This window comes from Tachyglossus aculeatus, chromosome 21 (assembly GCF_015852505.1).
Source record: "Tachyglossus aculeatus isolate mTacAcu1 chromosome 21, mTacAcu1.pri, whole genome shotgun sequence".
Classification (NCBI taxonomy): domain Eukaryota; kingdom Metazoa; phylum Chordata; class Mammalia; order Monotremata; family Tachyglossidae; genus Tachyglossus; species Tachyglossus aculeatus.
Window position 1 is genome coordinate 38,561,708 of NC_052086.1, and position 27,973 is coordinate 38,589,680.

The window sequence follows — 27,973 nt, forward strand, 5'->3', positions numbered from 1 at the left end:
GCCGTGTCCGGGAGCGTACCTGGCACGGACCTGGGGGCTGGAATCGAGAGCCGGGGTGGGGCAGCCGTGCCCGGAAGGGCTGCTTGCCAGCCGGAGGATCCGCCCGCTTGCGGGCACGGTCGGCCTGCTCTCGTTGCCCGGACGGCTTTCCAACCTCGGGCTGCCACTGCTTCTGGCAGGGAGGGAGGAGCGGGCACCCACCTACCCGCGGGGTAGCGGGGACTGTAGTAGAGTCCCTCCCTCCCGGGCACCTCACCCCCTCTCCTCTGCCACCAACAGACGCCCTCCTGGCGGACCTGGAGTCTACCACCTTGCACATCTCCAAGCGGCCCGTGTTCTTGACCGACGAGACGCCCTATTCGTACCCGACGGGCAACCACACGTACCAGGAGATCGCCGTGGCCCCGCCGGTGCCCCCGCCGCCCTCCAGCGAGGCCCTCAACGGCACCGTCCTGGACCCCCTGGACCAGTGGCAGTCCGGCTCGTCCAGATTCCTTCACCAGCAGGTAAGGGTCCCGGGTGCGAGACGAGCCAGGACGGGGAGGTGGGCGAAGGGGCTGAACCACCCCGGGCCCGCACCCAGGGGAGGAGGCGGGAAAGAGCGGAACTGGGTCTTCTAGACTGTGAGCCCGCTGTCGGGGAGGGACCGTCTCTCTATGTTGCCAACTTGGACTTCCCAAGCGCTTAGTCCAGTGCTCTGCACACAGGAAGCGCTCAATAAATACCATTGAATGAATGAATGGGCCCCCTGAGGCTGCAGCGTGGCTCAGTGGAAAGAGCCCGGGCTTCGGAGTCCGAGGTCACGGGTTCCAATCCCGGCTCTGCCTACTGTCAGCTGGGTGACTTTGGGCAAGTCACTTCACTTCTCTGGGCCTCAGTTCCCTCGTCTGGAAAATGGGGATTAAGACTGTGAGCCCCCCCCCGTGGGACAACCTGATCACCTTGGAACCTCCCCAGCGCTTGGAACAGTGCTTAGCACCTAGTAAGCGCTTAACAGATACCATCATCATGTGCGTGGCGCATAGTAAGCTGTGATTTTGGGCAAGTCACTTCACTTCCCTGGGCCTCAGGTGACCTCATCTGGAAAATGGGGATTAAGACTGTGAGCCCCCCGTGGGACAACCTGATCACCTTGTAACCTCCCCAGCGCTTTGAACAGTGCTTTGCACGTAGTAAGCGCTTAACAAATACCATCATCATGTGCGTGGAACATAGTAAGCGCTTAATAAATGCCATCATTATTATCATTATAATAATGATGATGGTATTTGTTAAGCGCTTACTGTGTGCCAAACACTGTTCTAAGTGCTGGGGTAGTTCATTCATTCATTCATTCAATCGTAGTTATTGAGCACTTACTGTGTGCAGAGCACTGTACTAAGCGCTTGGGAAGTACAAGTTGGCAACATATAGAGACGGTCCCTACCCAACAGCGGGCTCACAGTCTAGTTACAAGGAATCAGGAGAGACACAGCCCCCGTCCCACCTGGGAATCCCAGTCATTCATTCATTCAATCGTATTTATTGAGCGCTTGCTGTGTGCAGAGCACTGGACTAAGTGCTTGGGAAGTCCAAGTTGGCAACATCTAGAGATGGTCCCTACCCAACAGTGGGCTCACAGTCTAGAGGACCTCATCCCAATTTTACAGATGAGGTCACTGAGGCGCGGAGAATCAATCAATCAATCGTATTTATTGAGCGCTTACTCTGTGCAGAGCACTGGACTAAGCACTTGGGAAGTCCAAGTTGGCAGCATATAGAGACGGTCCCTACCCAACAGTGGGCTCACAGTCTAGAAGACTTCATCCCCATTTTACAGATGAGGTCACTGAGGTGCGGAGAATCAATCAATCAATCGTATTTATTGAGCGCTTACTCTGTGCAGAGCACTGGACTAAGCGCTTGGGAAGTCCAAGTTGGCAACATATAGAGACGGTCCCTACCCAACAGTGGGCTCACAGTCTAGAAGACTTCATCCCTATTTTACAGATGAGGTCACTGAGGCGCGGAGAATCAATCAATCAGTCGTATTGAGCGCTTACTGTGTGCAGAGCACTGTGCTAAGCGCTTGGGAAGCCCAAGTTGGCAACATGTAGAGACGGAACTAATCCTAAAATTCATCCCTGTGGGGGGCAGTCCCATTATTTCCCAATAATTTCCCAAGCGCTTAGTACAGTGCTCTGCACATAGTAAGCGCTCAATAAATACGATTGATGATGATGATTATTTACACTTCAAACCCAAAGGGGTCATGTATCCCCGCCCTTTGTGGAGCATTGTCAAGGACCTTTCATAAATCTATATCTACTATGTCTATTGGTTCCCCTCTATTCCCAGGCGTGATCCCATCATAGTATTCCCGTAGATGAATGAGACCCGATTTCCCCTCACAGTCTAGAAGACCTCATCCCCATTTTACAGATGAGGTCACTGAGGCGCGGAGAAGCGAAGTGACTCGCCCAGGGCCCCGCAGCAGACAGGTGGCCGAGCCCGGATTAGAGGCTTCCCTCTGCCAACCTGGCGGTGGGTCTTGGGGAGGCGGAGGCGGCGGGAGGGGCGGTGAGTCAGGTGTTAATCACCCGCCTGGAAAGCCCCCGATGGGCCCGGAGAGCACGTGCTGTCTGTGGAGGCGGGAGACGGGGCCGGCCCCCCGAAACCGGCCCGGGGCCCGCTGAGCGGATCCCATCTCCGCTTCCGCAGCCTCGGTCCCCGTCCCCCGTGTACAGCTTCAGTGCCAAAACCTCCAGTGCCTCCGGCCCCCCGGACGCCTTCGACTCCTTCGGCTCCCCCTGCTCCCAAGCCGGCGAGGAGGAGCACGTTTACAGGTACGGTGGGGGGGACCGCTTGGCCCCCGGGCATCTTCTCCGGACCTCTCTTTCCTCTCCCCCTCTCCACCCCCCCGCCTTACCTCCTCCCCTTCCCCACAGCACCTGGATATATGTGTATATATATACATATATGTATATGTATATATATACATATATATACACACACATGTATATATATACATATATATATATATGAGACGGGACCGTCTCTATATGTTGACAACTTGGACTTCCCAAGCGCTTAGTCCCATTTTCTCCGGCCCCCTCCTTCCTCTCCCCCTCTCCACTCCCCCCCGACTTACCTCCTCCCCATCCCCACAGCACCTGGATATATGTATATATGTTTGTGCAGATTTATTACTCATTTATTCATTTATTTTACTTGTACACATCTATTCTATTTATTTGGTTTTGTTTTGTTCTCTGTCACCCCACTGTTGGGTAGGGACCGTCTCTATATGTTGACAACTTGGACTTCCCAAGCACTTAGTCCCATTTTCTCCGGCCCCCTCCTTCCTCTCCCCCTCTCCACCCCCCCGCCTTACCTCCTCCCCTTCCCCACAGCACCTGGATATATGTATATATGTTTGTACAGATTTATTACTCTATTGATTGATTTTACTTGTACACATCTATTCTATTTATTTGGTTTTGTTTTGTTCTCTGTCAGCCCACTGTTGGGTTGGGACTGTCTCTATACGTTGACAACTTGGACTTCCCAAGCGCTTAGTCCCATCTTCTCCAGCCCCCTCCTTCCTCTCCCCCTTTCCACCCCCTCCCCCCCCGCCTTACCTCCTCCCCTTCCCCACAGCACCTGGTTATATGTATATATGTTTGTACGGATTTATTACTCTATTTATTGATTGATTTTACTTGTACACATCTGTTCTATTTGCTTTTGTTTTGTTCTCTGTGAGCCCACTGTTGGGTAGGGACCGTCTCTATATGTTGACAACCTGGACTTCCCAAGCGCTTAGTCCCATCTTCTCCGGCCCCCTCCTTCCTCTCCCCCTCTCCACCCCCCCGCCTTGCCTCCTTCCCTTCCCCACAGCACCTGTATATATGTTTGTACAGATTTATTACTCGATTGATTTTACTTGTACACATCTATTCTATTTATTTGATTTTGTTTTGTTCTCTGTGAGCCCACTGTTGCGTAGGGACCATCTCTATATGTTGACAACTTGGACTTCCCAAGCGCTTAGTCCCATCTTCTCCGGCCCCCTCCTTCCTCTCCCCCTCTCCACCCCCCCACCTTACCTCCTTCCCTTCCCCACAGCACCTGTATATATGTATATGTGTTTGTACGGGTTTATTACTCTGTTTATTGATTTTACTTGTACGCATCTATTCTATTTATTTGATTTTCTTAATATGTTTGGTTTTGTTCTGTCAGCCCACTGTTGGGTAGGGACCGTCTCTATATGTTGACAACCTGGACTTCCCAAGCGCTTAGTCCCATCTTTTCCGGCCCCCTCCTTCCTCTCCCCCTCTCCACCCCCCCCGCCTTGCCTCCTTCCCTTCCCCACAGCACCTGTATATATGTTTGTACAGATTTATTACTCGATTGATTTTACTTGTACACATCTATTCTATTTATTTGATTTTGTTTTGTTCTCTGTGAGCCCACTGTTGCGTAGGGACCATCTCTATATGTTGACAACTTGGACTTCCCAAGCGCTTAGTCCCATCTTCTCCGGCCCCCTCCTTCCTCTCCCCCTCTCCACCCCCCCACCTTACCTCCTTCCCTTCCCCACAGCACCTGTATATATGTATATGTGTTTGTACGGGTTTATTACTCTGTTTATTGATTTTACTTGTACGCATCTATTCTATTTATTTGATTTTGTTAATATGTTTGGTTTTGTTCTGTCAGCCCACTGTTGGGTAGGGACTGTCTCTATATGTTGACAACTTGGACTTCCCAAGCTCTTAGTCCCATCTTCTCCGGCCCCCTCCTTCCTCTCCCCCTCTCCACCCTCTGCCTTACCTCCTTCCCTTCCCCACAGCACCTGTATATATGTATATATGTTTGTACGGATTTATTACTCTCTTTATTGATTGATTTTACTTGTACGCATCTATTCTATTTATTTGATTTTGTTAATATGTTTTGTTTCGTTCTCTGTCAGCCCACTGTTGGGGAGGGACCGTCTTTCTATGTTGCCAACTTGTACTTCCCAAGCGCTTAGTCCAGTGCTCTGCACACAGTAAGCGCTCAAGAAATACGATTGATTGATTGATTGATTGATTGATTGATTGATTCTCGGGCCCCCGGCCCAGCCCTGGAAGGTGAAGAGCCGAACTTCCTGTGAAGGCCCGGCTTCTTCCCCACCTGCAGGGCTGAACTTTCATTCATTCAATCGTATTTCCTGAGCGCTTACTGCGTGCAAAGCACTGTACTAAGCGCTTGGGAGAGCCGAACTTCCTGTGAAGGCCCGGCTTCTTCCCCACCTGCAGGACCGAACTTTCATTCATTCAATCGTATTTCCTGAGCGCTTACTGCGTGCAGAGCACTGTACTAAGCGCTTGGGAGAGCCGAACTTCCCGTGAAGGCCCGGCTTCTTCCCCACCTGCAGGGCTGAACTTTCATTCATTCAATCGTATTTCTTGAGCGCTTACTGCGTGCAGAGCACTGTACTAAGCGCTTGGGAAGCACAGTGAGAGAAGAGTCAAGGATAACACCGAGGTTACGGGCTTGTGAGACAGAAAGGATCGTGGTGTCGTATGCAGTGGTGAGGGGGAGGACGGAGTTTGGGTGGGAAGATAAGGAGCTCTGTCTTGGACGCGGTAAGCTGGAGATGGTGGCGGACATCCTTGTAGAGATGTCTTGAGGGCAAGAGAAAATGCGAGACCGCAGAGAGGGAGCTATCAAATGACCTGCTGGCCTTCTTGATTTGGTTTTTCACATTTTGAGAAGGGTTTTTCAATCAATCAATCAATCAATCGTATTTATTGAGCACTTACTGTGTGCAGAGCACTGTACTAAACGCTTGGGAAGTCCAAGTTGGCAACATATAGAGACAGTCCCTACCCAACAGTGGGCTCACAGTCTAGAAGGGGGGAGACAGAGAACAAAACCAAACATACTAACAAAATAAAATAAATAGAATAGATATGTACAAGTAAAATAAATAAATAGAGTAATAAATATGTACATACATATATACAGGTGTTGTGGGGAAGGGAAAACCTGATACCAGGTTTTCCTGGTATCAGCTGCCCGGAACATTTTGAATGAAGACAAAGGCTAAAATAATAATATGATAGTATTTTGAAGTGATTATCATCAATCATCATCATCAATCGTATTTATTGAGCACTTACTATGTGCAGAGCACTGTACTAAGCGCTTGGGAAGTACAAATTGGCAACATATAGAGACAGTCCCTACCCAACAGTGGGCTCACAGTATAAAAGGGGGGAGACAGAGAACAAAACCAAACATACTAACAAAATAAAATAAATAGGATAGATATGTACAAGTAAAATAAATAAATAAATAAATAGAGTAATAAATATGTACAAACATATATACATATATACAGGTGCTGTGGGGAAGGGAAGGAGGTAAGATGGAGGGGATGGAGAGGGGGACGACGGGGAGAGGAAGGAAGGGGCTCAGTCTGGGAAGGCCTCCTGGAGGAGGTGAGCTCTCAGTAGGGCCTTGAAGGGAGGAAGAGAGCTAGCTTGGCGGATGGGCAGAGGGATTGGAGGAGTCCAGGCCCGGGGGAGGACGTGAGCCGGGGGTCGATGGCGGGACGGGCGAGAATGAGGTACGGTGAGGAGATGAGCGGAGGGTGCGGGCTGGGCTGGAGAAGGAGAGAAGGGAGGTGAGGTAGGAGGGGGCGAGGGGATGGATGGACAGCCTGGAAGCCCAGGGTGAGGAGTTTCTGCCTGATGCGCAGATTGATTGGTAGCCACTGGAGATTTTTGAGGAGGGGAGTAATATGCCCAGAGGGCTTCTGGACAAAGATAATCCGGGCAGCAGCATGAAGTATGGTTTGAAGTGGAGAGAGACATGAGGATGGGAGATCAGAGAGAAGGCTGATGCAGTAGTCCAGACGGGATAGGATGAGAGCTTGAATGAGCAGGGTAGCGGTATGGATGGAGAGGAAAGGGCAGATCTTGGCAATGTTGCGGAGCTGAGACCGGCAGGTTTTGGTGACGGCTTGGACGTGAGGGGTGAATGAGAGAGATTACTCTGCGCCTAGCCATTTCCTTCATCTTCCCCCTCTCCAGCCAGCTGGAGACGGGGAGACAAGAGAGTTAATCGGCGTGGGCCGGGTCCCGTCTCCTGATCTGCCCCGTGGCCGGCCACCCTTCCGACCTCTCCCTGGGATGGCGTGACTTTTTTCCCCCTCCTCGCGCCGCCCACCTTTCCCAGGGAGCGGGGAGGAGGCCGTGTCCGGGGGAGCGTCCCATCCGTTCACTCCCTCCCCGCGCCCCCAGCTTTCCCAACAAGCAGAAGTCGGCGGAGCCGTCCCCCACCATGATGAGTTCTTCGCTGGGCAGCAATCTGTCGGAACTGGACCGGCTGCTCCTGGAGCTAAACGCTGTGCAGCACAACACCCCCGGTGGCTTCCTGGCAGGTAGGGGTCCTTTTCCTTCCTTCATTCGTTCAGTCGTATTTATTGAGCGCTTACTGTGTGCAGAGCACTGTACTAAGCGCTTGGGAAGTACAAGTTTGCAACATAACTGGCCCGGTGCTTAGGGAGGCGGCTGCCCGTCTGCCTGCCTGCCTGCCTGCCTGAGGGGAAATCTCTCCCAACTCCTCTTAACTGTCGTCCTCATCTTTTATATTTTTGTTCACCCCTCCTTATAATTGTGGTATCTGTTAAGTGCTTACTATGTGCCGGGCACTGTACTAAGCGCTGAGATAGATACAAGCTAACAATAATAATAATGATGGCATTTATTAAGCGCTTACTATGTGCCGGGCACTTTACTAAGTGCTGAGATAGATACAAGCTAATAATAATGATGGCACTTATTAAGCGCTTACTATGTGCCAGGCACTGTACTAAGCGCTGAGATAGATACAAGCTAATAATAATGATGGCATTTATTAAGCGCTTACTATGTGCAGAGCACTGTTCTAAGCGCTGGGGAGGTTACAGGGTGATCAGGTTGTCCCTCGTGGTGCTCCCCATTTTCCAGGTGAGGTCCCGGAGGCCCAGAGAAGTCAAGTGACTTACCCAAAGTCACCCAGCTGACAAGCGGCGGAGCCGGGATTTGAACCCACGCCCTCTGACTCCAAAGCCCGGGCTCTTTCCACTGAGCCGCGCTGCTTCTCTCTCTCTCCGCTCTCAGCTTGCTTCCCAAGCTAATCAGGCCGGACACAGTCCCTGACCCACGTCGGGCTCCCGTTCTTAATCCCCATTTTACAGACGAGGGAACCGAGGCACAGAGAGTGCTAATGACTTTCCCCACGCCCCTCAGCAGACAAGTGGCGGAGCAGGGATTAGAGCCCACGACTTCTGATTCCCAGTCCCCTGCTCTAGCCGCTCATCCACCTGAGCCCACTGTTGGGTAGGGACTGTCTCTATATGTTGCCAATTTGTACTTCCCAAGCGCTTAGTACAGTGCTCTGTACATAGTAAGCGCTCAATAAATACGATTGATGATGATGATGTGTCTTCCGCTAACCCTCCGACCCCCTCCAGCTCGCCCTCGTTCTTTGATTGGGAGCCCCTTGGGGGCCGGGAATTGGGTCTGGGCCGCCATACCCTTCATCATCAATCGTATTTATTGAGCGCTTACTATGTGCAGAGCACTGTACTAAGCGCTTACCATTCCTTCTCCTCTTCCCTTCCTCGTCCGCCCCAGCCCGCCCCGGGGGAGGGTCGCGCCGACTCACGTTTCTCCTTCTTTTTTCCCCTCCAAGATGACGCCAGCCAAAGCCCCCCGCTGCCCGGGGCCCCGGGCTCTCACTACGGGATCCCCGAGAACAGCAGCCCCCCGGGCGGCAAGGCCACCCCCCCGACGAAAGAGAAGCCCAAGCGCAACAACGGGAACCGGGGGCCGGAGGAGGCCCGGCCCAGCGTGGAGACCCTCCTGGACGAGCTGGAGAGCTCAGTGCCCAGCCCCGTGTGAGTGCCGGCGGGCGACCCTCCACCCGGGGCGGGGGGCGGACGGGGCGGGGAACGCGTCCGACGCCCCCGTCTCCCCCGCAGTCCGGCCATCACCGTGAACCAGGGGGAGGTGGTCCCCTCCAGCCAGCAGCAGACCCGCATATCCGCCTCCTCCGCCACCCGCGAGCTGGACGAGCTGATGGCGTCGCTCTCCGACTTCAAGGTGCTCTGCTTGCCCCCCTCCCACCCACCCTCCCCGGCGGCGGGGGAGACGCCCCCCCCTCCGCTTGTCCTCCACCGTCGCTCGCGTTGGGGGCTCGGGCCGCAGTCCGCCCCCGGGTGCGGGGCGTAGCGAGGGCGCGGGGGTCTCAGAGAGGGCGCGGGGGCTTCGTGTTATGCACACGCAGGGCGGGCAGAGAGAGGATTGGGCAGCGCGGGCATTCCTGGCCCCCGAGGCCTGCCAGTACGCAGGGCAGAGGCGGATTGAGCTGGGAGTCGGGGGCAGACAGAGGGCCTTGTGTTGCGGCTGTTCTCCGGGCGGGACGAAGGGCTTGGGGTTCGCTTAGACCCGGGGAGCCCCAGATCTCGTTGGTTCGGTGCCCCCCAAGACCCCCAGCCACGCAGGACTCCACCCGTCTCCGGCCCGTGGGGTAAGTGAGCGGGCCCCCCCATCCGGGCCAGCCTCCCTTCCTGCCTCCCGAAGAATTCCTCGTTCTCCCCCGTCCAGAAGCCACTGGCTTTGTGCCTCGGCTTCTCCCTCCACCGGTTTTCCAGCCCTCTGACCTCCGGGGCCGTGGGAGCACACGCAAGTAGGAGGGGTGGTACGGAAAGCGGCCCGGCCTAGTGAAAAGAGCGGGAGGCCCTGCTCTCACTTACCTGCTCCGCGACCTTGGGCAGATCACTTCCTTTCTTTGTGCCTCAGTTTTCTCTTCTGCAAAATCATCGTCATCAATCGTATTTATTGAGCGCTTGCTATGTGCAGAGCACTGTACTAAGCGCTTGGGAAGTACAGATTGGCAACATCTAGAGACAGTCCCTACCCAGCAGTGGGCTCACAGTCTAAAAGGGGGAGACAGAGAACAAAACCAAACATACTAACAAAATAAATAAATAAATAAATAAATAAATAGAGTAATAAATATGTACAAACATATATACATATATAAATGAGAATTCAGCATTCATTCAGTCGTATTTATTGAGCTCTTACTGTGTGCAGAGCACTGTACTAAGCGCTTGGGAAGTACAGATTGGCAACATCTAGAGACAGTCCCTACCCAACAGTGGGCTCACAGGCTAAAAGGGGGAGACAGAGAACAAAACCAAACATACTAACAAAATAAAATAAATAGAATAGATATGTACAAGCAAAATAAATAAATAGAGTAATAAATATGTACAAACATATACATATATAAATGAGAATTCAGCATTCATTCAGTCGTATTTATTGAGCTCTTACTGTGTGCAGAGCACTGTACTAAGCGCTGGGGAAGTACAAGTTGGCAGCATATAGAGATGGTCATTCATTCACTCATTCAATCATATTTATTGAGCGCTAACTGTGTGCAGAGCACTGGACTAAGCGCTTGGGAAGTACAAGTTGGCAGCATATAGAGACGGTCATTCATTCACTCAATCAGATTTATTGAGCGCTTACTGTGTGCTGAGCACTGTACTAAGCACTTGGGAAGTACGAGTTGGCAGCATATAGCGACAGTCATTCATTCATTCATTCAGTCATATTTATTGAGCGCTTACTGTGTGCAGAGCACTGGACTAAGCGCTTGGGAAGTACAAGTTGGCAACATATAGAGATGGTCCCTACCCAACAGTGGGCTCACAGTCTAAGAGGGGGAGACAGAGAACAAAACAAAACTAAATAAAAACACTCCCTCCTGTGTAGACTTTGAGTCCCAGGTAGGATCCGATAGTCTTAGGCCAACCTCAGCGTTTAGTACAGTGCCTAATGGATAGGGAGTGGGCCTCAGAGTCAGGAGGAACTGGGTTCTAATCCCTGCTCCGCCACTTGTCTGGTGGGTGACCTTGGGGAAGTAGTTCGCTGCTTTGGTCCTCAGTTACCTCATCTGTAAAATGGGGGATTAAGATTCTGATTCCTATGTGGGGCATTCATTCATTCATTCAGTTGTATTTATTGAGCGCTTACTGTGTGCAGAGCACTGTACCAAGCGCTTGGGAGGTGCAAGTTGGCAACATATAGAGATGGTCCCTACCCAACAGCGGACTCAGAGACTGTGTCCACCCCAATTTGCTTGTTTCCACCTCAGTGCTTAGTACAGAGCCCGGCACGTAGTAAGCCTTAACAAATACCGCAATTGTTATTATTATTACAGTGCGTGGCACGTAATAAGCACTTAAAAAGTACCAAAATTATTACTAGTAGTAGTAGTACATAAGATAGGACATTCAGGAGAAAATATGTCCACAAAGTCGCTATAAATGGGTAACGACTTGATGGCATTTGATAATAAAAACAGTGGTAGCAGTGGTGAATAAGAAGAGCATTCATTCATTCATTCATTCGTATTTATTGAGTGCTTACTGTGTGCAGAGCACTGTACTAAGCGCTTGGGAAGTAGAAGTTGGCAACATATAGAGACGGTCCCAGCTTCCCAACAGCGGGCTCACAGTCTAGAAGGGGGAGGCAGGCAACAAAACAAAACAAAAGCACTTCTTCCTGTGTAGACTTTGAATCCCAGGTGGGATCCGATAGTCTTAGGCCAACCTCAGCGTTTAGTACAGTGCCTAATGGATAGAGTGTGGACCTCGGAGTCAGGAGGAACTGGATTCTAATCCCTGCTCCGCCACTTGTCTGGTGGGTGACCTTGGGGAAGTAGTTCGCTTCTTTGGTCCTCAGTTACCTCATCTGTAAAATGGGGATTAAGATTCTGATTCCTATGTGGGGCATTCATTCATTCATTCAATCGTATTTATTGAGCTCTTACTGTGTGCAGAGTGCTGTAGTAAGTGCTTGGGAAGTACAAGTTGGCAACATATAGAGATGGTCCCTACCCAACAGCGGGCTCAGGGACCCCAATTTGCTTGTTTCCACTTCAGTGCTTAGTAAAGAGCCTGGCACATAGTAAACCTTAACAAATACTGCAAATGTTATTATTATTACAGTGTGTGGCACGTAATACGCACTTAAAAAGTACCAAAATTATTACTAGTAGTAGTAGTACATAAGATAGGACATTCAGGAGAAAATATGTCCACAAAGTCGCTATAAATGGGTAACGACTTGATGGCATTTGATAATAAAAATAGTGGTAGTAGTGGTGAATAAGAAGAGCATTCATTCATTCATTCAATCGTATTTATTGAGCACTTACTGTGTGCAGAGCACTGTACTAAGCGCTTGGGAAGTACAAGTTGGCAACATACAGAGACGGTCCCTACCCAACAGCGGACTCACATTCATGAGTGTCACATTTATGAGAAGCAGCATCGCTCAGTGAAAAGAGCCCGGGCTTTGGAGTCAGAGGTCATGGGTTTGAATCCTGACTCCACCACAAGACGGCTGTGTGGCCATGGGCAAGTCTCTTAACTTCTCTGAGCCTCAGTTACCTCATCTGTATAATGGGGATTGATTGTGAGCCCCACGTGGGGCAACTTGATCACCTTGTATCCCCCCCAGCGCTGGGAACTGTGCTCTGCACGTAGTAAGCGCTTAACAAATGCCATCATTATTATTATTATTATTATTATTATTATTATTATTATTATTATGAGTGCTCTTGATCACCTTGTATACCCCCAAGCGCTTGGAACAGTTCTCTGCACATAGTAAGCGCTTAACAAATGCCATCATTATTATTATTATTATTATTATTAGTGATCTGTAGGTATATGGCATTGTATTAAACCCTGGGAAAGAGTGCAAGGTCTCTGACCCTCAGTGCGGGGCTCACAATTTAAAAATAAAAACGGGGAGAGGGGATTCATTCATTCATTCATTCAATCGTATTTATTGAGTGCTTACTGTGTGCAGAGCACTGGACTAAGCGCTTGGGAAGTCCAAGTTGGCAACATATAGAGACGGTCGCTACCCAACAGCAGGCTCACATTCATGAGTTGTATGTGGCATTGTACTAAACCCTGGGAAAGAGTGCAAGGTCTCTGACCCTCAGTGCGGGGCTCACAATTTAAAAATAAAAACGGGGAGAGGGGATTCATTCATTCATTCATTCAATCGTAGTTATTGAGCGCTTACTGTGTGCAGAGCACTGGACTAAGCGCTTGGGAAGTCCAAGTTGGCAACATATAGAGACGGTCCCTACCCAACAGCGGGCTCACAGTCTAGAAGATTGGTGACAAACATAAGGAGAGTCTCATCCTATCCCGTCTGGACTACTGCACTAGCCTTCTCTCTGATCTCCCATCCTCGTGTCTCTCTCCACTTCAATCCATACTTCATGCTGCTGCCCGGATTATCTTTGTCCAGAAACGCTCTGGACATATTACTCCCCTCCTCAAAAACCTCCAATGGCTACCGATCAATCTGCGCATCAGGCAGAAACTCCTCACCCTGGGCTTCAAGGCTGTCCATCACCTGGCCCCCTCCTACCTCCCCTCCCTTCTCTCCTTCTCCAGCCCAGCCCGCACCCTCCGCTCCTCCACCACTAATCTCCTCACTGTACCTCGCTCTCGCCTGTCCCGCCATCGACCCCCGGCCCACGTCATCCCCCGGGCCTGGAATGCCCCCAATCCCTCTGCCCATCCGCCAAGCTAGCTCTCTTCCTCCCTTCAAGGCCCTGCTGAGAGCTCACCTCCTCCAGGAGGCCTTCCCAGACTGAGCCCCTTCTTTCCTCTCCCCCTCGTCCCCCTCTCCATCCCCCCGTCTTACCTCCTTCCCTTCCCCACAGCACCTGTATATATGTATATATGGTTGTACATATTTATTACTCTATTTATTTATTTATTTATTTATTTATTTATTTTACTTGTACATTTCTATCCTACTTATTTTATTTTGTTGGTATGTTTGGTTCTGTTCTCTGTCTCCCCCTTTTAGACTGTGAGCCCACTGTTGGGTAGGGACTGTCTCTATGTGATGCCAATTTGTACTTCCCAAGCGCTTAGTACAGTGCTCTGCACATAGTAAGCGCTCAATAAATACGATTGATTGATTGATTGATTGATTGAGAGGCTCCTGGTCACCTCCCTTCCTCCAGCACCGCAGTGGCTCATTCTGGGGGCATAACTGCACCTTGTCTGGAAACCTCACCAGCTCTAGGGGTGGTGGGATCTTTCTTTAAAGGGCTGAATAATAATAATAATAATGGCATTTATTAAGCACTTACTATGTGCAAAGCACTGTTCTAAGCGCTGGGGGGATACAAGGTAATCCGAATGTCCCACGTGGGGCTCACAGTCTTCATCCCCATTTTACAGATGAGGGAACTGAGGCACAGAGAAGTTAATTCTCCAAGGTCTGGGCCGGGGAGCAGGGAGCCGCGGGCTTCTCCGGAGTTGCTGACTTGCTTCCTTCCTGGAGCTTCCCGGCCGACCCCGAGGGATTTTGGGAATGGAGGAAGAGGCCGTGGAAGAGGAGGTGGGCTGGCTGGCTCTGTCTCCTGGGCCTGGGGCACCGAAGGGGTTCGACCACCCGACGGTTCCATCAGACTTATCTCTCCCCCTTCTCATCAATCGTATTTATTGAGCGCTTACTGTGTGCAGAGCACTGTACTAAGCGCTTGGGAAGTCCAAGTTGGCAACATCTAGAGACAGTCCCTACCCAACAGTGGGCTCACAGTCTAAAAGGGGGAGACAGAGAACAAAACCAAACATACTAACAAAATAAAATAAATAGAATAGGTATGTACAAGCAAAATAAACAAATAAATAGAGTAATAAATATGTACAAAGATATATACAGGTGCTGTGGGGAAGGGAAGGAGGTAAGATGGGGGGGATGGAGAGGAGGACGAGGGGGAGAGGAAGGAAGGGGCTCAGTCTGGGAAGGCCTCCTGGAGGAGGTGAGCTCTCAGCAGGGCCTTGAAGGGAGGAAGAGAGCGAGCTTGGTGGATGGGCAGAGGGATTGGGGGCATTCCAGGCCCGGGGGATGACGTGGGCCGGGGGTCGATGGCGGGACAGGCGAGAACGAGGCCTGGTGAGGAGATTAGCGGCGGAGGAGCGGAGGGTGCGGGCTGGGCTGGACAAGGAGAGAAGGGAGGTGAGGGAGGAGGGGGCCAGGGGATGGAGCCTTCTAGACTGTGAGCCCACTGTTGGGTAGGGACCGTCTCTATATGTTGCCAACTTGTACTTCCCAAGCGCTTAGTCCAGTGCTCTGCACACAGTAAGCACTCAATAAGATTGATTGATTGATGAGGGTTGCGGCTCTGGGGAGTGGGGCGGGGGTGGGCGTTGATAACTCCGGGGCCTCCAGGAGTGACAGTTGTGCTGGATTGTCATGGTCGCCTGCCACCCGCTCGGATCCAGAGCCGTCAATCAGTCAATCGTAGTTCTTGAGCCATTACCGTGTGCGGAGCACTGTATGGAGCACTTGGGAGAGGACAGCCCGGCGATCCAGCGGCCGAAATTCCCTTCTGGAGGACTGGAGGGTCAGGTCAGCTGCTCCGCATTTAGGGTCCCCGGCCCAGCCCCCGGGGGTTTCCGCACGACTCTCGGTGCCAGCCCTGTCAATCAATCAATCAATCGTATTTATTGAACGCTTACTGTGTGCAGAGCGCTGTACTAAGCGCTTGGGAAGTACAAGTTGGCAACATATAGAGACAGTCCCTACCCAACAGTGGGCTCACCGTCTGTCCCGAGCCTGGGTCGACTCCAGCTGTCTCAGGCACCCTCAATCAATCGAACGATCAGCCGATCGATAGAAGATGTTTATTGAGCGCTTTCTTTGGGCAGAACGCCTTCACCAAATGACCTGGGTGGAGCCTGGGGGGATGGAGGCTTTGGTCCTGGCTGGGAGAGAACAGCATCATCGGGTTGAACGGGGCATCCAGGGTGGACAGACTGTGAGCCCACTGTTGGGTAGGGACTGTCTCTATATGTTGCCAATTTGTACTTCCCAAGCGCTTAGTACGGTGCTCTGCACATAGTAAGCGCTCAATAAATACGATTGATGACAGCTACCCTCGGTTGGTGAGGGCGGCAGGGGCCAGCGGTTTTCCGATTCCCTCTAGGGGTTTTCATTCATTCATTCATTCATTCATCCATTGATTCATCCATTGATTCATTCATTCTATCGTATTTATTAAGCGTTTACTGTGTGCAGAGCACTGTACTAAGCACTTGGGAAGGACAATTCAGCCACAAAGAGAGACCCTCCCTGCCCACAACGGGCTCACAGTCTAGAAGGGGGGAGACAGACAGCAAATCATCATCAATCGTATTTATTGAGCGCTTACTATGTGCAGAGCACTGTACTAGGCGCTTGGGAAGTACAAATTGGCAACATATAGAGACAGTCCCTACCCAACAGTGGGCTCACAGTCTAAAAGGGGGAGACAGAGAACAAAACCAAACATACTAACAAAATAAAATAAATAGAATAGATATGTACAAGTAAAATAAATAAATAGAGTAATAAATATATGAATAGAGTAATAAATATATACTCTCAGCCTCCTCCATGTAACAGGCATCATTCATTCATTCTGTCGTATTTATTGAGCGCTTACTGTGTGTAGAGCACTGGACTAAGCGCTTGGGAAGGACAATTCAGCAACAAAGAGAGACCCTCCCTGCCCACAATGGGCTCACAGTCTAGAAGGGGGGAGACAGACAGCAAATATGTAACAGGCATCATTCATTCATTCTATCGTATTTATTGAGCGCTTACTGTGTGCAGAGCACTGGACTAAGCGCTTGGGAAGGACAGTTCATCAACAAAGAGAGACCCTCCCTGCCCACAGCGGGCTCACAGTCTAGAACGGGGGAGATAGCAAATCATGTAACAGGCATCATTCATTCATTCTATCGTATTTATTGAGTGCTTACTGTGTGCAGAGCACTGGACTAAGCGCTTGGGAAGGACAATTCAGCAACAAAGAGAGACCCTCCCTGCCCACAGCGGGCTCACAGTCTAGAAGGGGGGAGACAGACAGCAAAGCTGGCATTAGCAAAGCAGCATGGCTCAGTGGAAAGAGCCCGGGCTTTGGAGTCAGAGGTCATGGGTTCCAATCCTGACTCCGCCAATCAATCAATCAATCGTATTTATTGAGCGCTTACTGTGTGCTAAGCGCTTGGGAAGTACAAGCTGGCAACATATAGAGACAGTCTCTACCCAACAGTGGGCTCACAGTCTAGAAGGGGGGGACAGAGAACAAAACCAACCATACTAACAAAATAAAATAAATAGAATAGATAGGTACAAGTAAAATAAATAAATAGAGTAATAAATCTGTACAAACATATATACATATATACAGGTACTGTGGGGAAGGGAAGGAGGTAAGATGCGGGGGATGGAGAGGGGGACGAGGGGGACAATCGTCAGCTGTGTGACCCTGGGCAAGTCACCTAACGTCCCTGGGCCTCAGTTCCCCCACCTGCAAAATGGGGATGAAGACCGCGAGCCCCACATGGGACAACCTGATCACCTTGTAACCTCCCCGAGTTTGTCTAGCTGGGAGAGTCTCTCTCTGTGCTGAGGTGCATAAGGGAGTCGGTCCTCCCTCTGTCCCTCCCTCCGTTTCTCCCGCCATCCCTCTCTTTCCATCCCCGTCCTCCCAACTTCCCTCTCTCCCAGGAGTTCAGTCTTGGAGCCTCCTTCCCCAAATGAGGCCTTCCAGTGAGCTGGGCCTGGGGAGGAGGTCAGGCCCTGCAGCCTGAGCTAGACTAGCAATCAATCAATCAGTCGTATTTATGGAGCGCTTACTGTGTGCAGAGCACTGTACCAAGCGCTTGGGAAGTACAAGTTGGCAGCCCCTTCCCCATCTCCTTGACTGCCGTCAGAGGATGGAGACGAGTCCTGAGAGAGGGGGTTCTCACGGGACCAGGGCGGGCCGCGGGGTTCAGTTGCCCAAGGCCCTCTCTGTGGTTCTCTGGCTGCCCCAGCTGGGCCTCGACTGGCTCCGGACCGGTCAGAGGGCCGTGCCGGGGCCCCCGAGGTGGATTCCGGCCCTCGGCCTTAGCGTTCCTCACCTCTTCTCTCCGCGGGGGCCTTTCTGTTTCTTCTCCTCCAGCCCGGCTCCCCCTTATCACTGAGCTCTGAGCGTCCCCCAGAGCCGCTCCGCCGCGCACCTCCTCCAGGTTCCCTCGGCGCCCGTCCTGCTCCCCTTCTCTCCTCTTCTCCGCTGCCCCCGGCCCAACCTCCCTCCTCCAGCCCCTGCCGCGGTTCACCATGTCCGTGTGTCAAGGGTCGCGGGACGAGTCCCCCGTCCAGCGGCCGGGCCTCCGGGACCCCCGCCCGCCCTCAGCCGCTCGGTTGGCCCCAGCTCGGGGCTGAGTCTGCCGCCGCCACCGCCGAAAAGCCCCCCGGAGTCTCCTTCATGGAGGACCGTCTGACTCCCTTCGGGGCAGAGGATTGGGGGAAAGACCCCACCAAAGGCGCGCTGGACGGTGCCGATGGGCTTCCCGGAGCGACACTCTCCCAACCCCTCACCCCGGCTGGGGTGAGCGGAGGGTCAAGGCTGCCCGGCCCACCAAGCGGGGGGCGCGCCGGCCCTCCCCTCCCGGACAAAGCCACAGCAGCTGCCCGGGATCGGCTGGGGACCCCCGAGCGGCAACCTCCCACCGGAGCGGCCCCCGGGCCCCGGGACCCGCCGGACCCAGCCGTGGTGGCGACGGACCATCAGGGTGTCTTTCCCAACCTCTACGGCCGGCGGCCAGACGGAGGAACGGGGTCTAGGGACAGCGCGGGCGGAGAGAGCTCTCCCGGGAGAGGGGGCACTGGCGGCCCGGGCCGAGGGGCCCGAGAGGCCGGGAGAGATGTGCTGGAGCAGCTGCCCGCCCTTGAGATGTCCGGCACGGAGAGGATTTCCACTTCTGGCCAGGCAGGCGCAGGAGTGGGGCCGGGGGAGCGCGGGGTGGCGGCTCACCCGCTGCGCATGGTGTGAGCGTGCCCGCCCTCAGCTCCTTTCGCACTAATAGCATGCGGCCGGCCCCCTGCTCCGCTGACCGCTGTGCCGCCTGGAAGGCCGGCTGGGGTGGGGCACCGGTGCTGAGAGCCCGAGGGATCCCGCCTGTGCCCGCCGAGGCAACCGGGAAGAGGCCCGGCTCGTGGCACGGACCCGGAGATGTAGCTGGCTCTGCCCGGAGCCCGGAGGGCCACTGGGCCCTAAGAGGCAGCCTCTGTGCCGTGGGGAGGCCCCTGGGGCTGTCTGTCGCTGGTCCACCTCTCTAGCCACCAGCCCCGCTTGCCCTCCAGACAAGGCCCAGACCAGTGAGTGGTGTCTCCGGCCTCAGGGAATGAGCGGCCTCCCAGCCTCTGCTTGGAATGGACTCGCCCTCCTCCCCTTTCTGCTTCTCCTCCTTCTCCCTCTCCGCGGGAGCCCCCGTGACGGGCCGCCCCCTTGTCGCTCAGATCCGCTCGGTGATCCAGAGGAGCCGGCAGACGGCCCACGCGCACCCCATGTCCCGGGAGGCTTGGCCCCGCCGCCGTCCAGGCCGCCGGCCGGGCCCGGTCATCCTGCAGCAGACCCCGTCGCAGGACCGGCTCATCTCCGAGCTGCGGGGCCGGCTGGGCCTCGGGCCCGCGGAGGAGGTGGCCGCGGACGCGGGCGGCCCGGAGGCCTGGCTGACGGAAGGCGTGGTCATCACCGTGCAGCCCCGGGGGCGGCAGGATGGGGGGCAGCTCATAGAAAAGGTAGTGGGTGGGCAGACGCGCCCGGGCCCGGCTCCGGGCTGGGAGGAAACAGCCGGGAGAGAGTGGCGGCCGGCCGGGGAGGGCCTGGGGTCAGGGAGGGCCCCGGGCCGGTGATGACCTGGCGCCAGCGAGGGGTGCTGCCCGTCTCTTAAGGCCCTGATCTTTCCGGGAAGCACGAAGGCTCAGGGGAGCCCAGCAACCTTGGGGTTGGGAGACCCCCGAGCCCAGATCTGGGCCGGGCCCAGAAAAGGTCCTTGCTCCTTGCCCCTGGAGAACTGCGGGCAGGGGAGGGTCCGGCCCTGTGGGGTTGGGGGCGAGTGTTGCGCCAGGGAGGGCTAGGAGGCCTCAGGAGCCCTGGCCAAGTGGAGGGGGACCTGGGCTTCTTTTCTCGCTTTCTCACTCCTCTCCCTCCTTTCTCCCTAGGTCGTGTTCCCTCCCGACTCTCCCATTCCCCTGAGAAGAACCATCTCTGTTCCAGTTTCTCCTCCTCTCCTTCCTCCTCCTTCTCCTCCTCTCCCTCCTCCTCCCGCTCCCCCGGCCTCCCCCCAGAGTTACAGAGAGGCCCCCGAGAGTAGCCCGGGCCGGGCCGGGCCGCCCCTCCGCCCCACCTCCCCTCCCGGGCCTTCGTCCGCTCCTCGTTCCGGACCCCCGGGCCGCCGCCGCCGCGACTCTCCCCGGGCCGAGAAGACGGGCTCCCCTCCTCCCGAGGGGCCCGCTGCCCCCCGCCCACCCCCTGCCCCGGCGGCCCCCAGCTCCGTGACTTCCGTGGGCTGCCAGACGGACGCGGATCCTCTCTTCCCCCCGATGCAGGCAGGCAGGCTTCCCGGCCCCTCAGCCCTCCTCACGGCGGCCGCCTGACTCTTTCCGTGGCTCAGGGCGGAGCGGGCGCTGCCCCCTCTCACCCACCCTGCCCGGATTAGCCCCTCACCTCAGCTTCCTTCGTAGGTGCCTCTACCTCCTCCGCCCCGCCAACCCCAGGAAGGCAGCCGGCCTCTGAGATCCACTCCCGGCAGCCCATGGGGAGGAAAGAAATGGGGACAAGAGGGAGGCGATGACTCTGTATGGGCCGGTGGGGTCCTTTTTAGTTCAAGTCCTCCTTCCCACCAGGGAAAGGGAGAGCTCCCTCTCCCCCCCACCGGTTTCCGTTCTCTATTCTAGGCCGCACCCGGATCCTCCCGGCCTTTCCTTCCCTCAAAGCCTCCATCTTCCCGCACCCCCTGCTCCTCCTCCTCCGTCCATCCCCTTCTCCTTTCCCGTCAGCCAGGAGGGACGTCATTTCTCATCGCTCCCCCCGCCCCGGCCTCCAGGGAGTTGTTGTGGGGCTCCCGCCTCGGGGAGCCGTTGGAAAGGGATCAACCGGGCCCGGGGCGGCCTCTCTGATATCAGTGTCCTTTCTCTCTGTCTGTCTGTCTGTCTGTCTGTCTGATTTATTCCATTTCCCCCATGGAAGATGCAGGAGCTAGAGCCCAGAGAAGCTGGCGGGGATGCATCCTGGCTTCCCAATGGCAGGCAGAGCTGTGAGGGCAGAGCGGAGGGAGTGGTTAGTGGCTGGAGCTGGGGGCTTCCGGGGCCGGCTCCCCCACCCAGCTCGTCGTCCCCCCGTGGGCCGCTTGCGGCTCCAAGAGCCCGGCACGGGGCCGGGGGCGGCCTTGGGGGCCGGCGAGATCTCCCCGGGGGTCGGAGGCCCGGCCTTCCCCTGCTCCGTCTCCCCACTCCTGCTGGGGGCCGCCCCGGGAGGGGACCGGGCGGACGCCCCCCGCTCCTGACCTGTTCCTCCTCTCCTCCCCCAGTTCATGGCCCAGGGGAAGGCGGGGAGCGGGTCACCCCCCGGGGGTCCCCCGAAGCCAGGGAGCCAGCTGGACAGCATGCTGGGCAGCCTGCAGTCGGACCTGAACAAGCTGGGCGTCGCCACCGTGGCCAAGGGCGTCTGCGGGGCCTGCAAGAAGCCCATCGCCGGCCAGGTGAGGTTGCTGGGCCGCCCCGAGGGCGGGCGGGGGCTCGGGGGGCTCGCCGTGCCGTCCCCCACCCTCCCCTTACCGGCTCCGTGCCCCCCTAGGTGGTGACGGCCATGGGCAAGACCTGGCACCCGGAGCATTTTGTCTGCACCCACTGCCAGGAGGAGATCGGCTCGCGGAACTTCTTCGAGCGCGACGGGCAGCCTTACTGTGAAAAAGACTATCACAACCTCTTTTCCCCGCGCTGCTACTACTGCAACGGGCCCATCCTGGATGTGAGTGTCCCGCGGCCTTCCGCCGCCTGACCCATCCCGATCCCCGCCCTGGGGTCCCCCAACCAGTGGGATTTACTGAGCGCTTTCTGCGTCCCGAGCACTGTTCTGAGGGCTTGGGATAAATGCGCACGCTTTAGTTATTTCTACCAATATCTGTCTCCCGCTCTATAATAATAATGATAGCATTTATTTAGCGCTAACTGTGGGCAAAGCACTGTTCTGAGCGCTGGGGAGGTTACAGGGTGATCAGCTTGTCCTGCGGGGGTGCTTACAGTCTTAATCCCCATTTTACAGGTGAGGTAACTGAGGCCCAGTGAAGTAACTTGCCCAGAGTCACACAGCGGGCAGTTGGCAGAGCCGGGATTTGAACCCGTGACCTCTGACTCCAAAGCCCGGGCTCTTTCCACTGAGCCACGCTGCTTCTCCATCCCCGTTTTACAGATGAGGTCACTAGACTGAGCCCACTGTTGGGTAGGGACCGTCTCTATGTGTTGCCAACTTGTCCTTCCCAAGCGCTTAGTACAGTGCTCTGCACACAGTAAGCGCTCAATACGATTGATTGATTGATTGATTGAGGCACGAAGAAGTTGACTTGCCCAAAGTCACACAGCTGACAATTGGCTGAGGCGCGATTTGAACCCATGACCTCTGACTCCAAAGCCCGGGCTCTTTCCACTGAGCCACGCTGCTTGTACCCACCCTGGTGCTTAGAACTTCGCTTGGCACATAGCGAGCGCTAAACAAACACCATCATTATTATTCATTCATTCATTCAGTCGTATTTATTGAGCGCTTACTGTGTGCAGAGCACTGGACTAAGCGCTTGGGAAGTACAAGTCGGCAACATATAGAGACGGTCCCTACCCGACAGCGGGCTCACAGTCTAGAAGGGGGAGACTAATAATAATAGAGCCCACTGTTGGGTAGGGACTGTCTCTAGATGTTGCCAACTTGTGCTTCCCAAGTGCTTAGTACAGTGCTCTGCACACAGTAAGCGCTCAATAAATACAATTGAATGAATGAATAAAATGGGGATTAAGATGGTGAGCCCCATGTGGGACAGGGACTGTGTCCAACCTGATCAGCTTGTAATAATAACAATAATAATGATGGCATTTATTAAGCACTTACTATTCATTCATTCAGTCGTATTTATTGAGCGCTTACTGTGTGCAGAGCACTGGACTAAGCGCTTGGGAAGTCCAAGTCGGCAACATATAGAGACGGTCCCTATCCAACAACGGGCTGACAGTCTAGAAGGGGGAGACAAACAAAACAAAACACGTGGACAGGTGTCAAGTCACCAGAATAAATAAAAATAAAGCTAGATACACGTCATTAACAAAGTAAATAGAATAGTAAATATGTCCAAGTAAAATAAATAGAGTAATTAATCTGTACAAACGTATATACAGGTGCTGTGGGGAGGGGAAGGAGGTAGGGCAGCGGGGTGAGGAGGAGGAGAGGAAAAAGGGGGCTCAGTGTGGGAAGGCCTCCTGGAGGAGGTGAGCTCTCAGGAGGGCTTTGAAGGGAGAAAGAGAGCGAGATTGGCGGATGTGCGATTATATTATGTGATGTGATATTATATGTACGATCGATTGATGGACGGATTGGGAGAGTCCGATCCGAAAGAGGCCGCCGGGCTCTTCCTTCCACAGAAAGTGGTGACCGCCCTGGACAGGACGTGGCACCCGGAGCATTTCTTCTGCGCCCAGTGCGGAGCCTTCTTCGGACCTGAAGGTTAGAGCCTCCGTCCTGGGGGGAGCAGGGATGGGAATGGGAATGCCAGATGGGGGGGAGGCCGGGAGGGAGGGAGCGGTGGGAAGGGGGGGAAAGGGGAGTCGGTTTGGGGGTGGAGGGGGCGTGAGAGGCTTATTTTGTTAATATGTTTTGTTGTCCGTCTCCCCCTTCTAGACTGTGAGCCCACCGTTGGGTAGGGACCGTCTCTCTATGTTGCCAAGTTGGACTTCCCAAGCGCTTAGTCCAGTGCTCTGCACACAGTAAGCGCTCAATAAATACGATTGAATGAATGAATGAAGGCCCTACTGAGCGCTCACCTCCTCCAGGAGGCCTTCCTCTCCCCCTCCTCCCCCTCTCCATCCCCGCCGCTTTACCTTCTTCCCTTCCCCACAGCACCTGTATATATGTTTTTACATATTTATTACTCTATTTTACTTGTACATATTCTATCTAGTTTATTTTGTTAATATGTTTTGTTTTGTTCTCCGTCTCCCCCTTCTAGACTGTGAGCCCACTGTCGGGTAGGGACCGTCTCTAGGTGTTGCCTGCTTGTACTTCCCAAGTGCTTAGTCCAGTGCTCTGCACACAGTAAGCGCTCAATAAATATGATTGAATGAATGAATGAAGGCCCTACTGAGAGCTCACCTCCTCCAAAAGGCCTTCCTCTCCCCCTCGTCCCCCTCTCCATCCCCCCATCTTACTTCCTTCCCTTCCCCACAGCACCTGTATAGATGTATATATGTTTGTACATATTTATTACTCTATTTATTTATTTATTTTACTTGTACCTATCTATTCTATTTATTTTATTTTGTTAGTATGTTTGGTTTTGTTTTCTGTCTCCCCCTTCTAGACTGTGAGCCCACTGTTGGGTAGGGACCGTGTCTATACATTGCCAGCTTGGACTTCCCAAGCGCTTAATCCAGTGCTCTGCACACAGTAAGCGCTCAATAAATACGATTGATTGATTGATTGATTAATAATAACGGTGACTTCTGCCCTCCAGGGTTCCACGAGAAGGACGGCAAGGCGTACTGCCGCAAGGATTACTTCGACATGTTTGCCCCCAAGTGCGGGGGCTGTGCCCGGGCCATCCTGGAGAATTACATCTCAGCACTCAACACCCTCTGGCATCCCGAGTGCTTCGTCTGCCGGGTGAGCGGTCCCCCCCGAGAGCCCCCTCCCCTCCCCGCGTTTCCCTGCCGCCCCGCAGTCATTCATTCATCCAATCGTATTTATTGAGCGCTTACTGTGTGCAGAGCACTGGACTAAGCGCTTGGGAAGTACAAGTCGGCAACACATAGAGACGGTCCCTACCCAACAACGGGCTCACACTCTAGAAGGGGGAGACTGAGCAGTCGGCGGGCCAGTCGCCCCCGGGGATTTACCGAGCACACGCAGTGTGCCAGAGCGCTTGGCCGTTCATTCATTCATTCAATCCTATTTATTGAGCGCTTACTGTGTGCAGAGGACTGGACTAAGAGCTTGGGAAGTACAAGTTGGCAACATATAGAGAGGGTCCCTGCCCAACAGTGGGCTCACAGTCTAGGAGGGGGAGACAGAGAACAAAACAAAACATATTAACAAAATAAAATACAATAAATATGTACAAATAAAATCAATCAATCAATCAGTAGTATTTATTGAGTGCTTACTGTGTGCAGAGCACTGTACTAAGCGCTTGGGAAGTCCAAGTTGGCAACATCAAGAGACAGTCCCTACCCAGCAGTGGGCTCACAGTCTAGAAGGGGGAGACAGAGAACAAAACAAAACATATTAACAAAATAAAATAGAATAAATATGTACAAATCATCATCAATCATATTTATTGAGCGCTTACTGTGTGCAGAGCACTGTACTAAGTGCTTGGGAAGTACAAGTTGGCAACATCTAGAGACAGTCCCTACCCAACAGTGGCCTCACAGTCTAGAAGGGGGAGACAGAGAACAAAACAAAACATATTAACAAAATAAAATAGAATAAATATGTACAAATAAAATCAATCAATCGTATTTATTGAGCACTTACTGTGTGCAGAGCACTGCACTGAGTGCTTGGGAAGTCCAAGTTGGCAACATCTAGAGACGGTCCCTACCCAACAGCGGGCTCACAGTCTAGAAGGGGGAGACAGACAACAAAACAAAACATGTAGACTTGTCAGCTGTGTGACTTTGGGCCAGTCACCTCACTTCTCTGGCCCTCAGTGACCTCATCTGTAAAATGGGGATGAAGACTGTGAGCCCCCTGTGGGGCTGATTCATTCATTCATTCAGTCGTAATTATTGAGCGCTTACTGTGTGCAGAACACTGTACTAAGCACTTGGGAAGTACAAGTCGACAATTATATAGAGACGGTCCCTACCCAACAACGGGCTCACAGTCTAGAAGAACCTGATCACCTTGTAATCAATCAATCAATCAATCAATCGTATTTATTGAGCGCTTACTCTGTGCAGAGCACTGTACTAAGTGCTTGGGAAGTACAAGTTGGCAACATATAGAGACAGTCCCTACCGAAACCTTGTAACCTCCTCAGCACTCAGAGCAGTGCTTGGCACATAGTAAGCGCTTAACAAATAATAATAATAATGGCATTTATTAAGCGCTTACTATGTGCAAAGCACTGTTCTAAGCACTGGGGAGGTTACAAGGTGATCAGGTTGTCCCACGAGAGGCTCACAGTCTTAATCCCCATTTGACAGATGAGGCCCAGAGAATAATAATAATGGTATTTGTTAAGCACTTACTATGTGCAAAGCACTGTTCTAAGCGCTGGGGAGATACAAGGTGATCAGGTTGTCCCACTGGGGGTCCACAGTCTTAATCCCCATTTTCCAGATGAGGTCACTGAGGCCCAGAGAAGTGAAGTGACTCGCCCAAGGTCCCCCAGCTGACAACTGGCAGAGCCGGGGTTTGAACCCTTGCCCTCTGACTCCAAAGCCCGGGCTCTTTCCACTGAGCCCCGCTGCTTCTCTACCAAATGCCGTCGTCCTTGTTATAAGCGCTCAGTAAATCATCATCATCATCATCATCAATCGTATTTATTGAGCGCTTACTGTGTGCAGAGCAGTGGACTAAGTGCTTGGGAAGTCCAAGTTGGCAACATCTAGAGACAGTCCCTACCCAACAGTGGGCTCACAGTCTAAAAGGGGGAGACGGAGAACAAAACCAAACATACTAACAAAATAAAATAAATAGAATAGATATGTACAAGTAAAATAAATAGAGTAATAAATATGTACAAACATATATCCATATATACAGGTGCTGTGGGGAAGGGAAGGAGGTAAGATGGGGGGATGGAGAGGGGGACCATCATCATCATCATCATCAATCGTATTTATTGAGCGCTTACTATGTGCAGAGCACTGTACTAAGTGCTTGGGAAGTCCAAGTTGGCAACATAGAGAGACAGTCCCTACCCAACAGTGGGCTCACAGTCTAAAAGGGGGAGACAGAGGACAAAACCCAACGTACTAACAAAATAAAATAGAACAGATATGTACAAGTAAAAGAAATAGAGTAATAAATATGTACAAACATACATACATATATATAGGTGCTGTGGGGAAGGGAAGGAGGTAAGATGGGGGGATGGAGAGGGGGACCATCATCATCATCATCATCAATCATATTTATTGAGCGCTTACTATGTGCAGAGCACTGTACTAAGCGCTTGGGAAGTCCAAATTGGCAACATATAGAGACAGTCCCTACCCAACAGTGGGCTCACAATCTAAAAGGGGGAGACGAGGGGGAGAGGAAGGAAGCCGCCCCTGGTCCCCTGTGAGGTGCGGGGGTCTGACCCCCCGCCCGCTGTGTGCGCCCGCCAGGAGTGCTTCACCCCGTTCATCAACGGCAGCTTCTTCGAGCACGCCGGGCAGCCGTACTGCGAGGTCCACTACCACGAGCGCCGCGGCTCCCTCTGCTCCGGCTGCCAGAAGCCCATCACGGGCCGCTGCATCACCGCCATGGCCAAGAAGTTCCACCCCGAACATTTTGTCTGTGCCTTCTGCCTCAAGCAGCTCAACAAGGGAACCTTCAAGGAGCAGAACGACAAGCCCTACTGCCAGAACTGTTTCCTCAAGCTCTTCTGCTAGGCCGGGCCGGCCGGCCCCCCGCCGCCCCCCGGCCCCCCAGCCGCCCCCTGATCCCCCCCTGCTCTCCCTCCGAACGGGCCGGGCCTCTAAGACCGCTGCCGCGACGCGGAGACCCTCCGACCGACCCCCCGGGATTCCCGGGGATTCCCAAGGGGAGGGCTGGAAACCGGATCCCGCATCCCAGGCCAGACGGGTGGGATGCCCAGCTC

At 53.5% G+C, this 27,973-nt stretch overlaps 1 protein-coding gene across 1 annotated transcript; it reads left to right on the forward strand.

Moving 5' to 3' along the window:
- The first annotated feature begins 166 nt into the window (after positions 1–166).
- Positions 167–27,801, forward strand: PXN (paxillin). The gene is made up of 19 exons (XM_038762752.1): positions 167–506; positions 2,701–2,825; positions 7,281–7,420; positions 8,716–8,920; positions 9,005–9,125; positions 9,255–9,365; positions 9,606–9,711; positions 15,312–15,376; positions 18,022–18,939; positions 19,026–19,187; positions 19,314–19,783; positions 19,868–19,985; positions 20,244–20,504; positions 21,121–21,234; positions 21,485–21,655; positions 21,751–21,924; positions 23,583–23,664; positions 24,671–24,819; positions 27,498–27,801. The coding sequence occupies exons 3-19, from the start codon at positions 7,321–7,323 to the stop codon at positions 27,762–27,764; spliced, it is 3,594 nt and encodes a 1,197-aa protein (XP_038618680.1). The 5' UTR covers positions 167–506; positions 2,701–2,825; positions 7,281–7,320; the 3' UTR covers positions 27,765–27,801.
- The last annotated feature ends 172 nt before the right edge of the window (positions 27,802–27,973 follow it).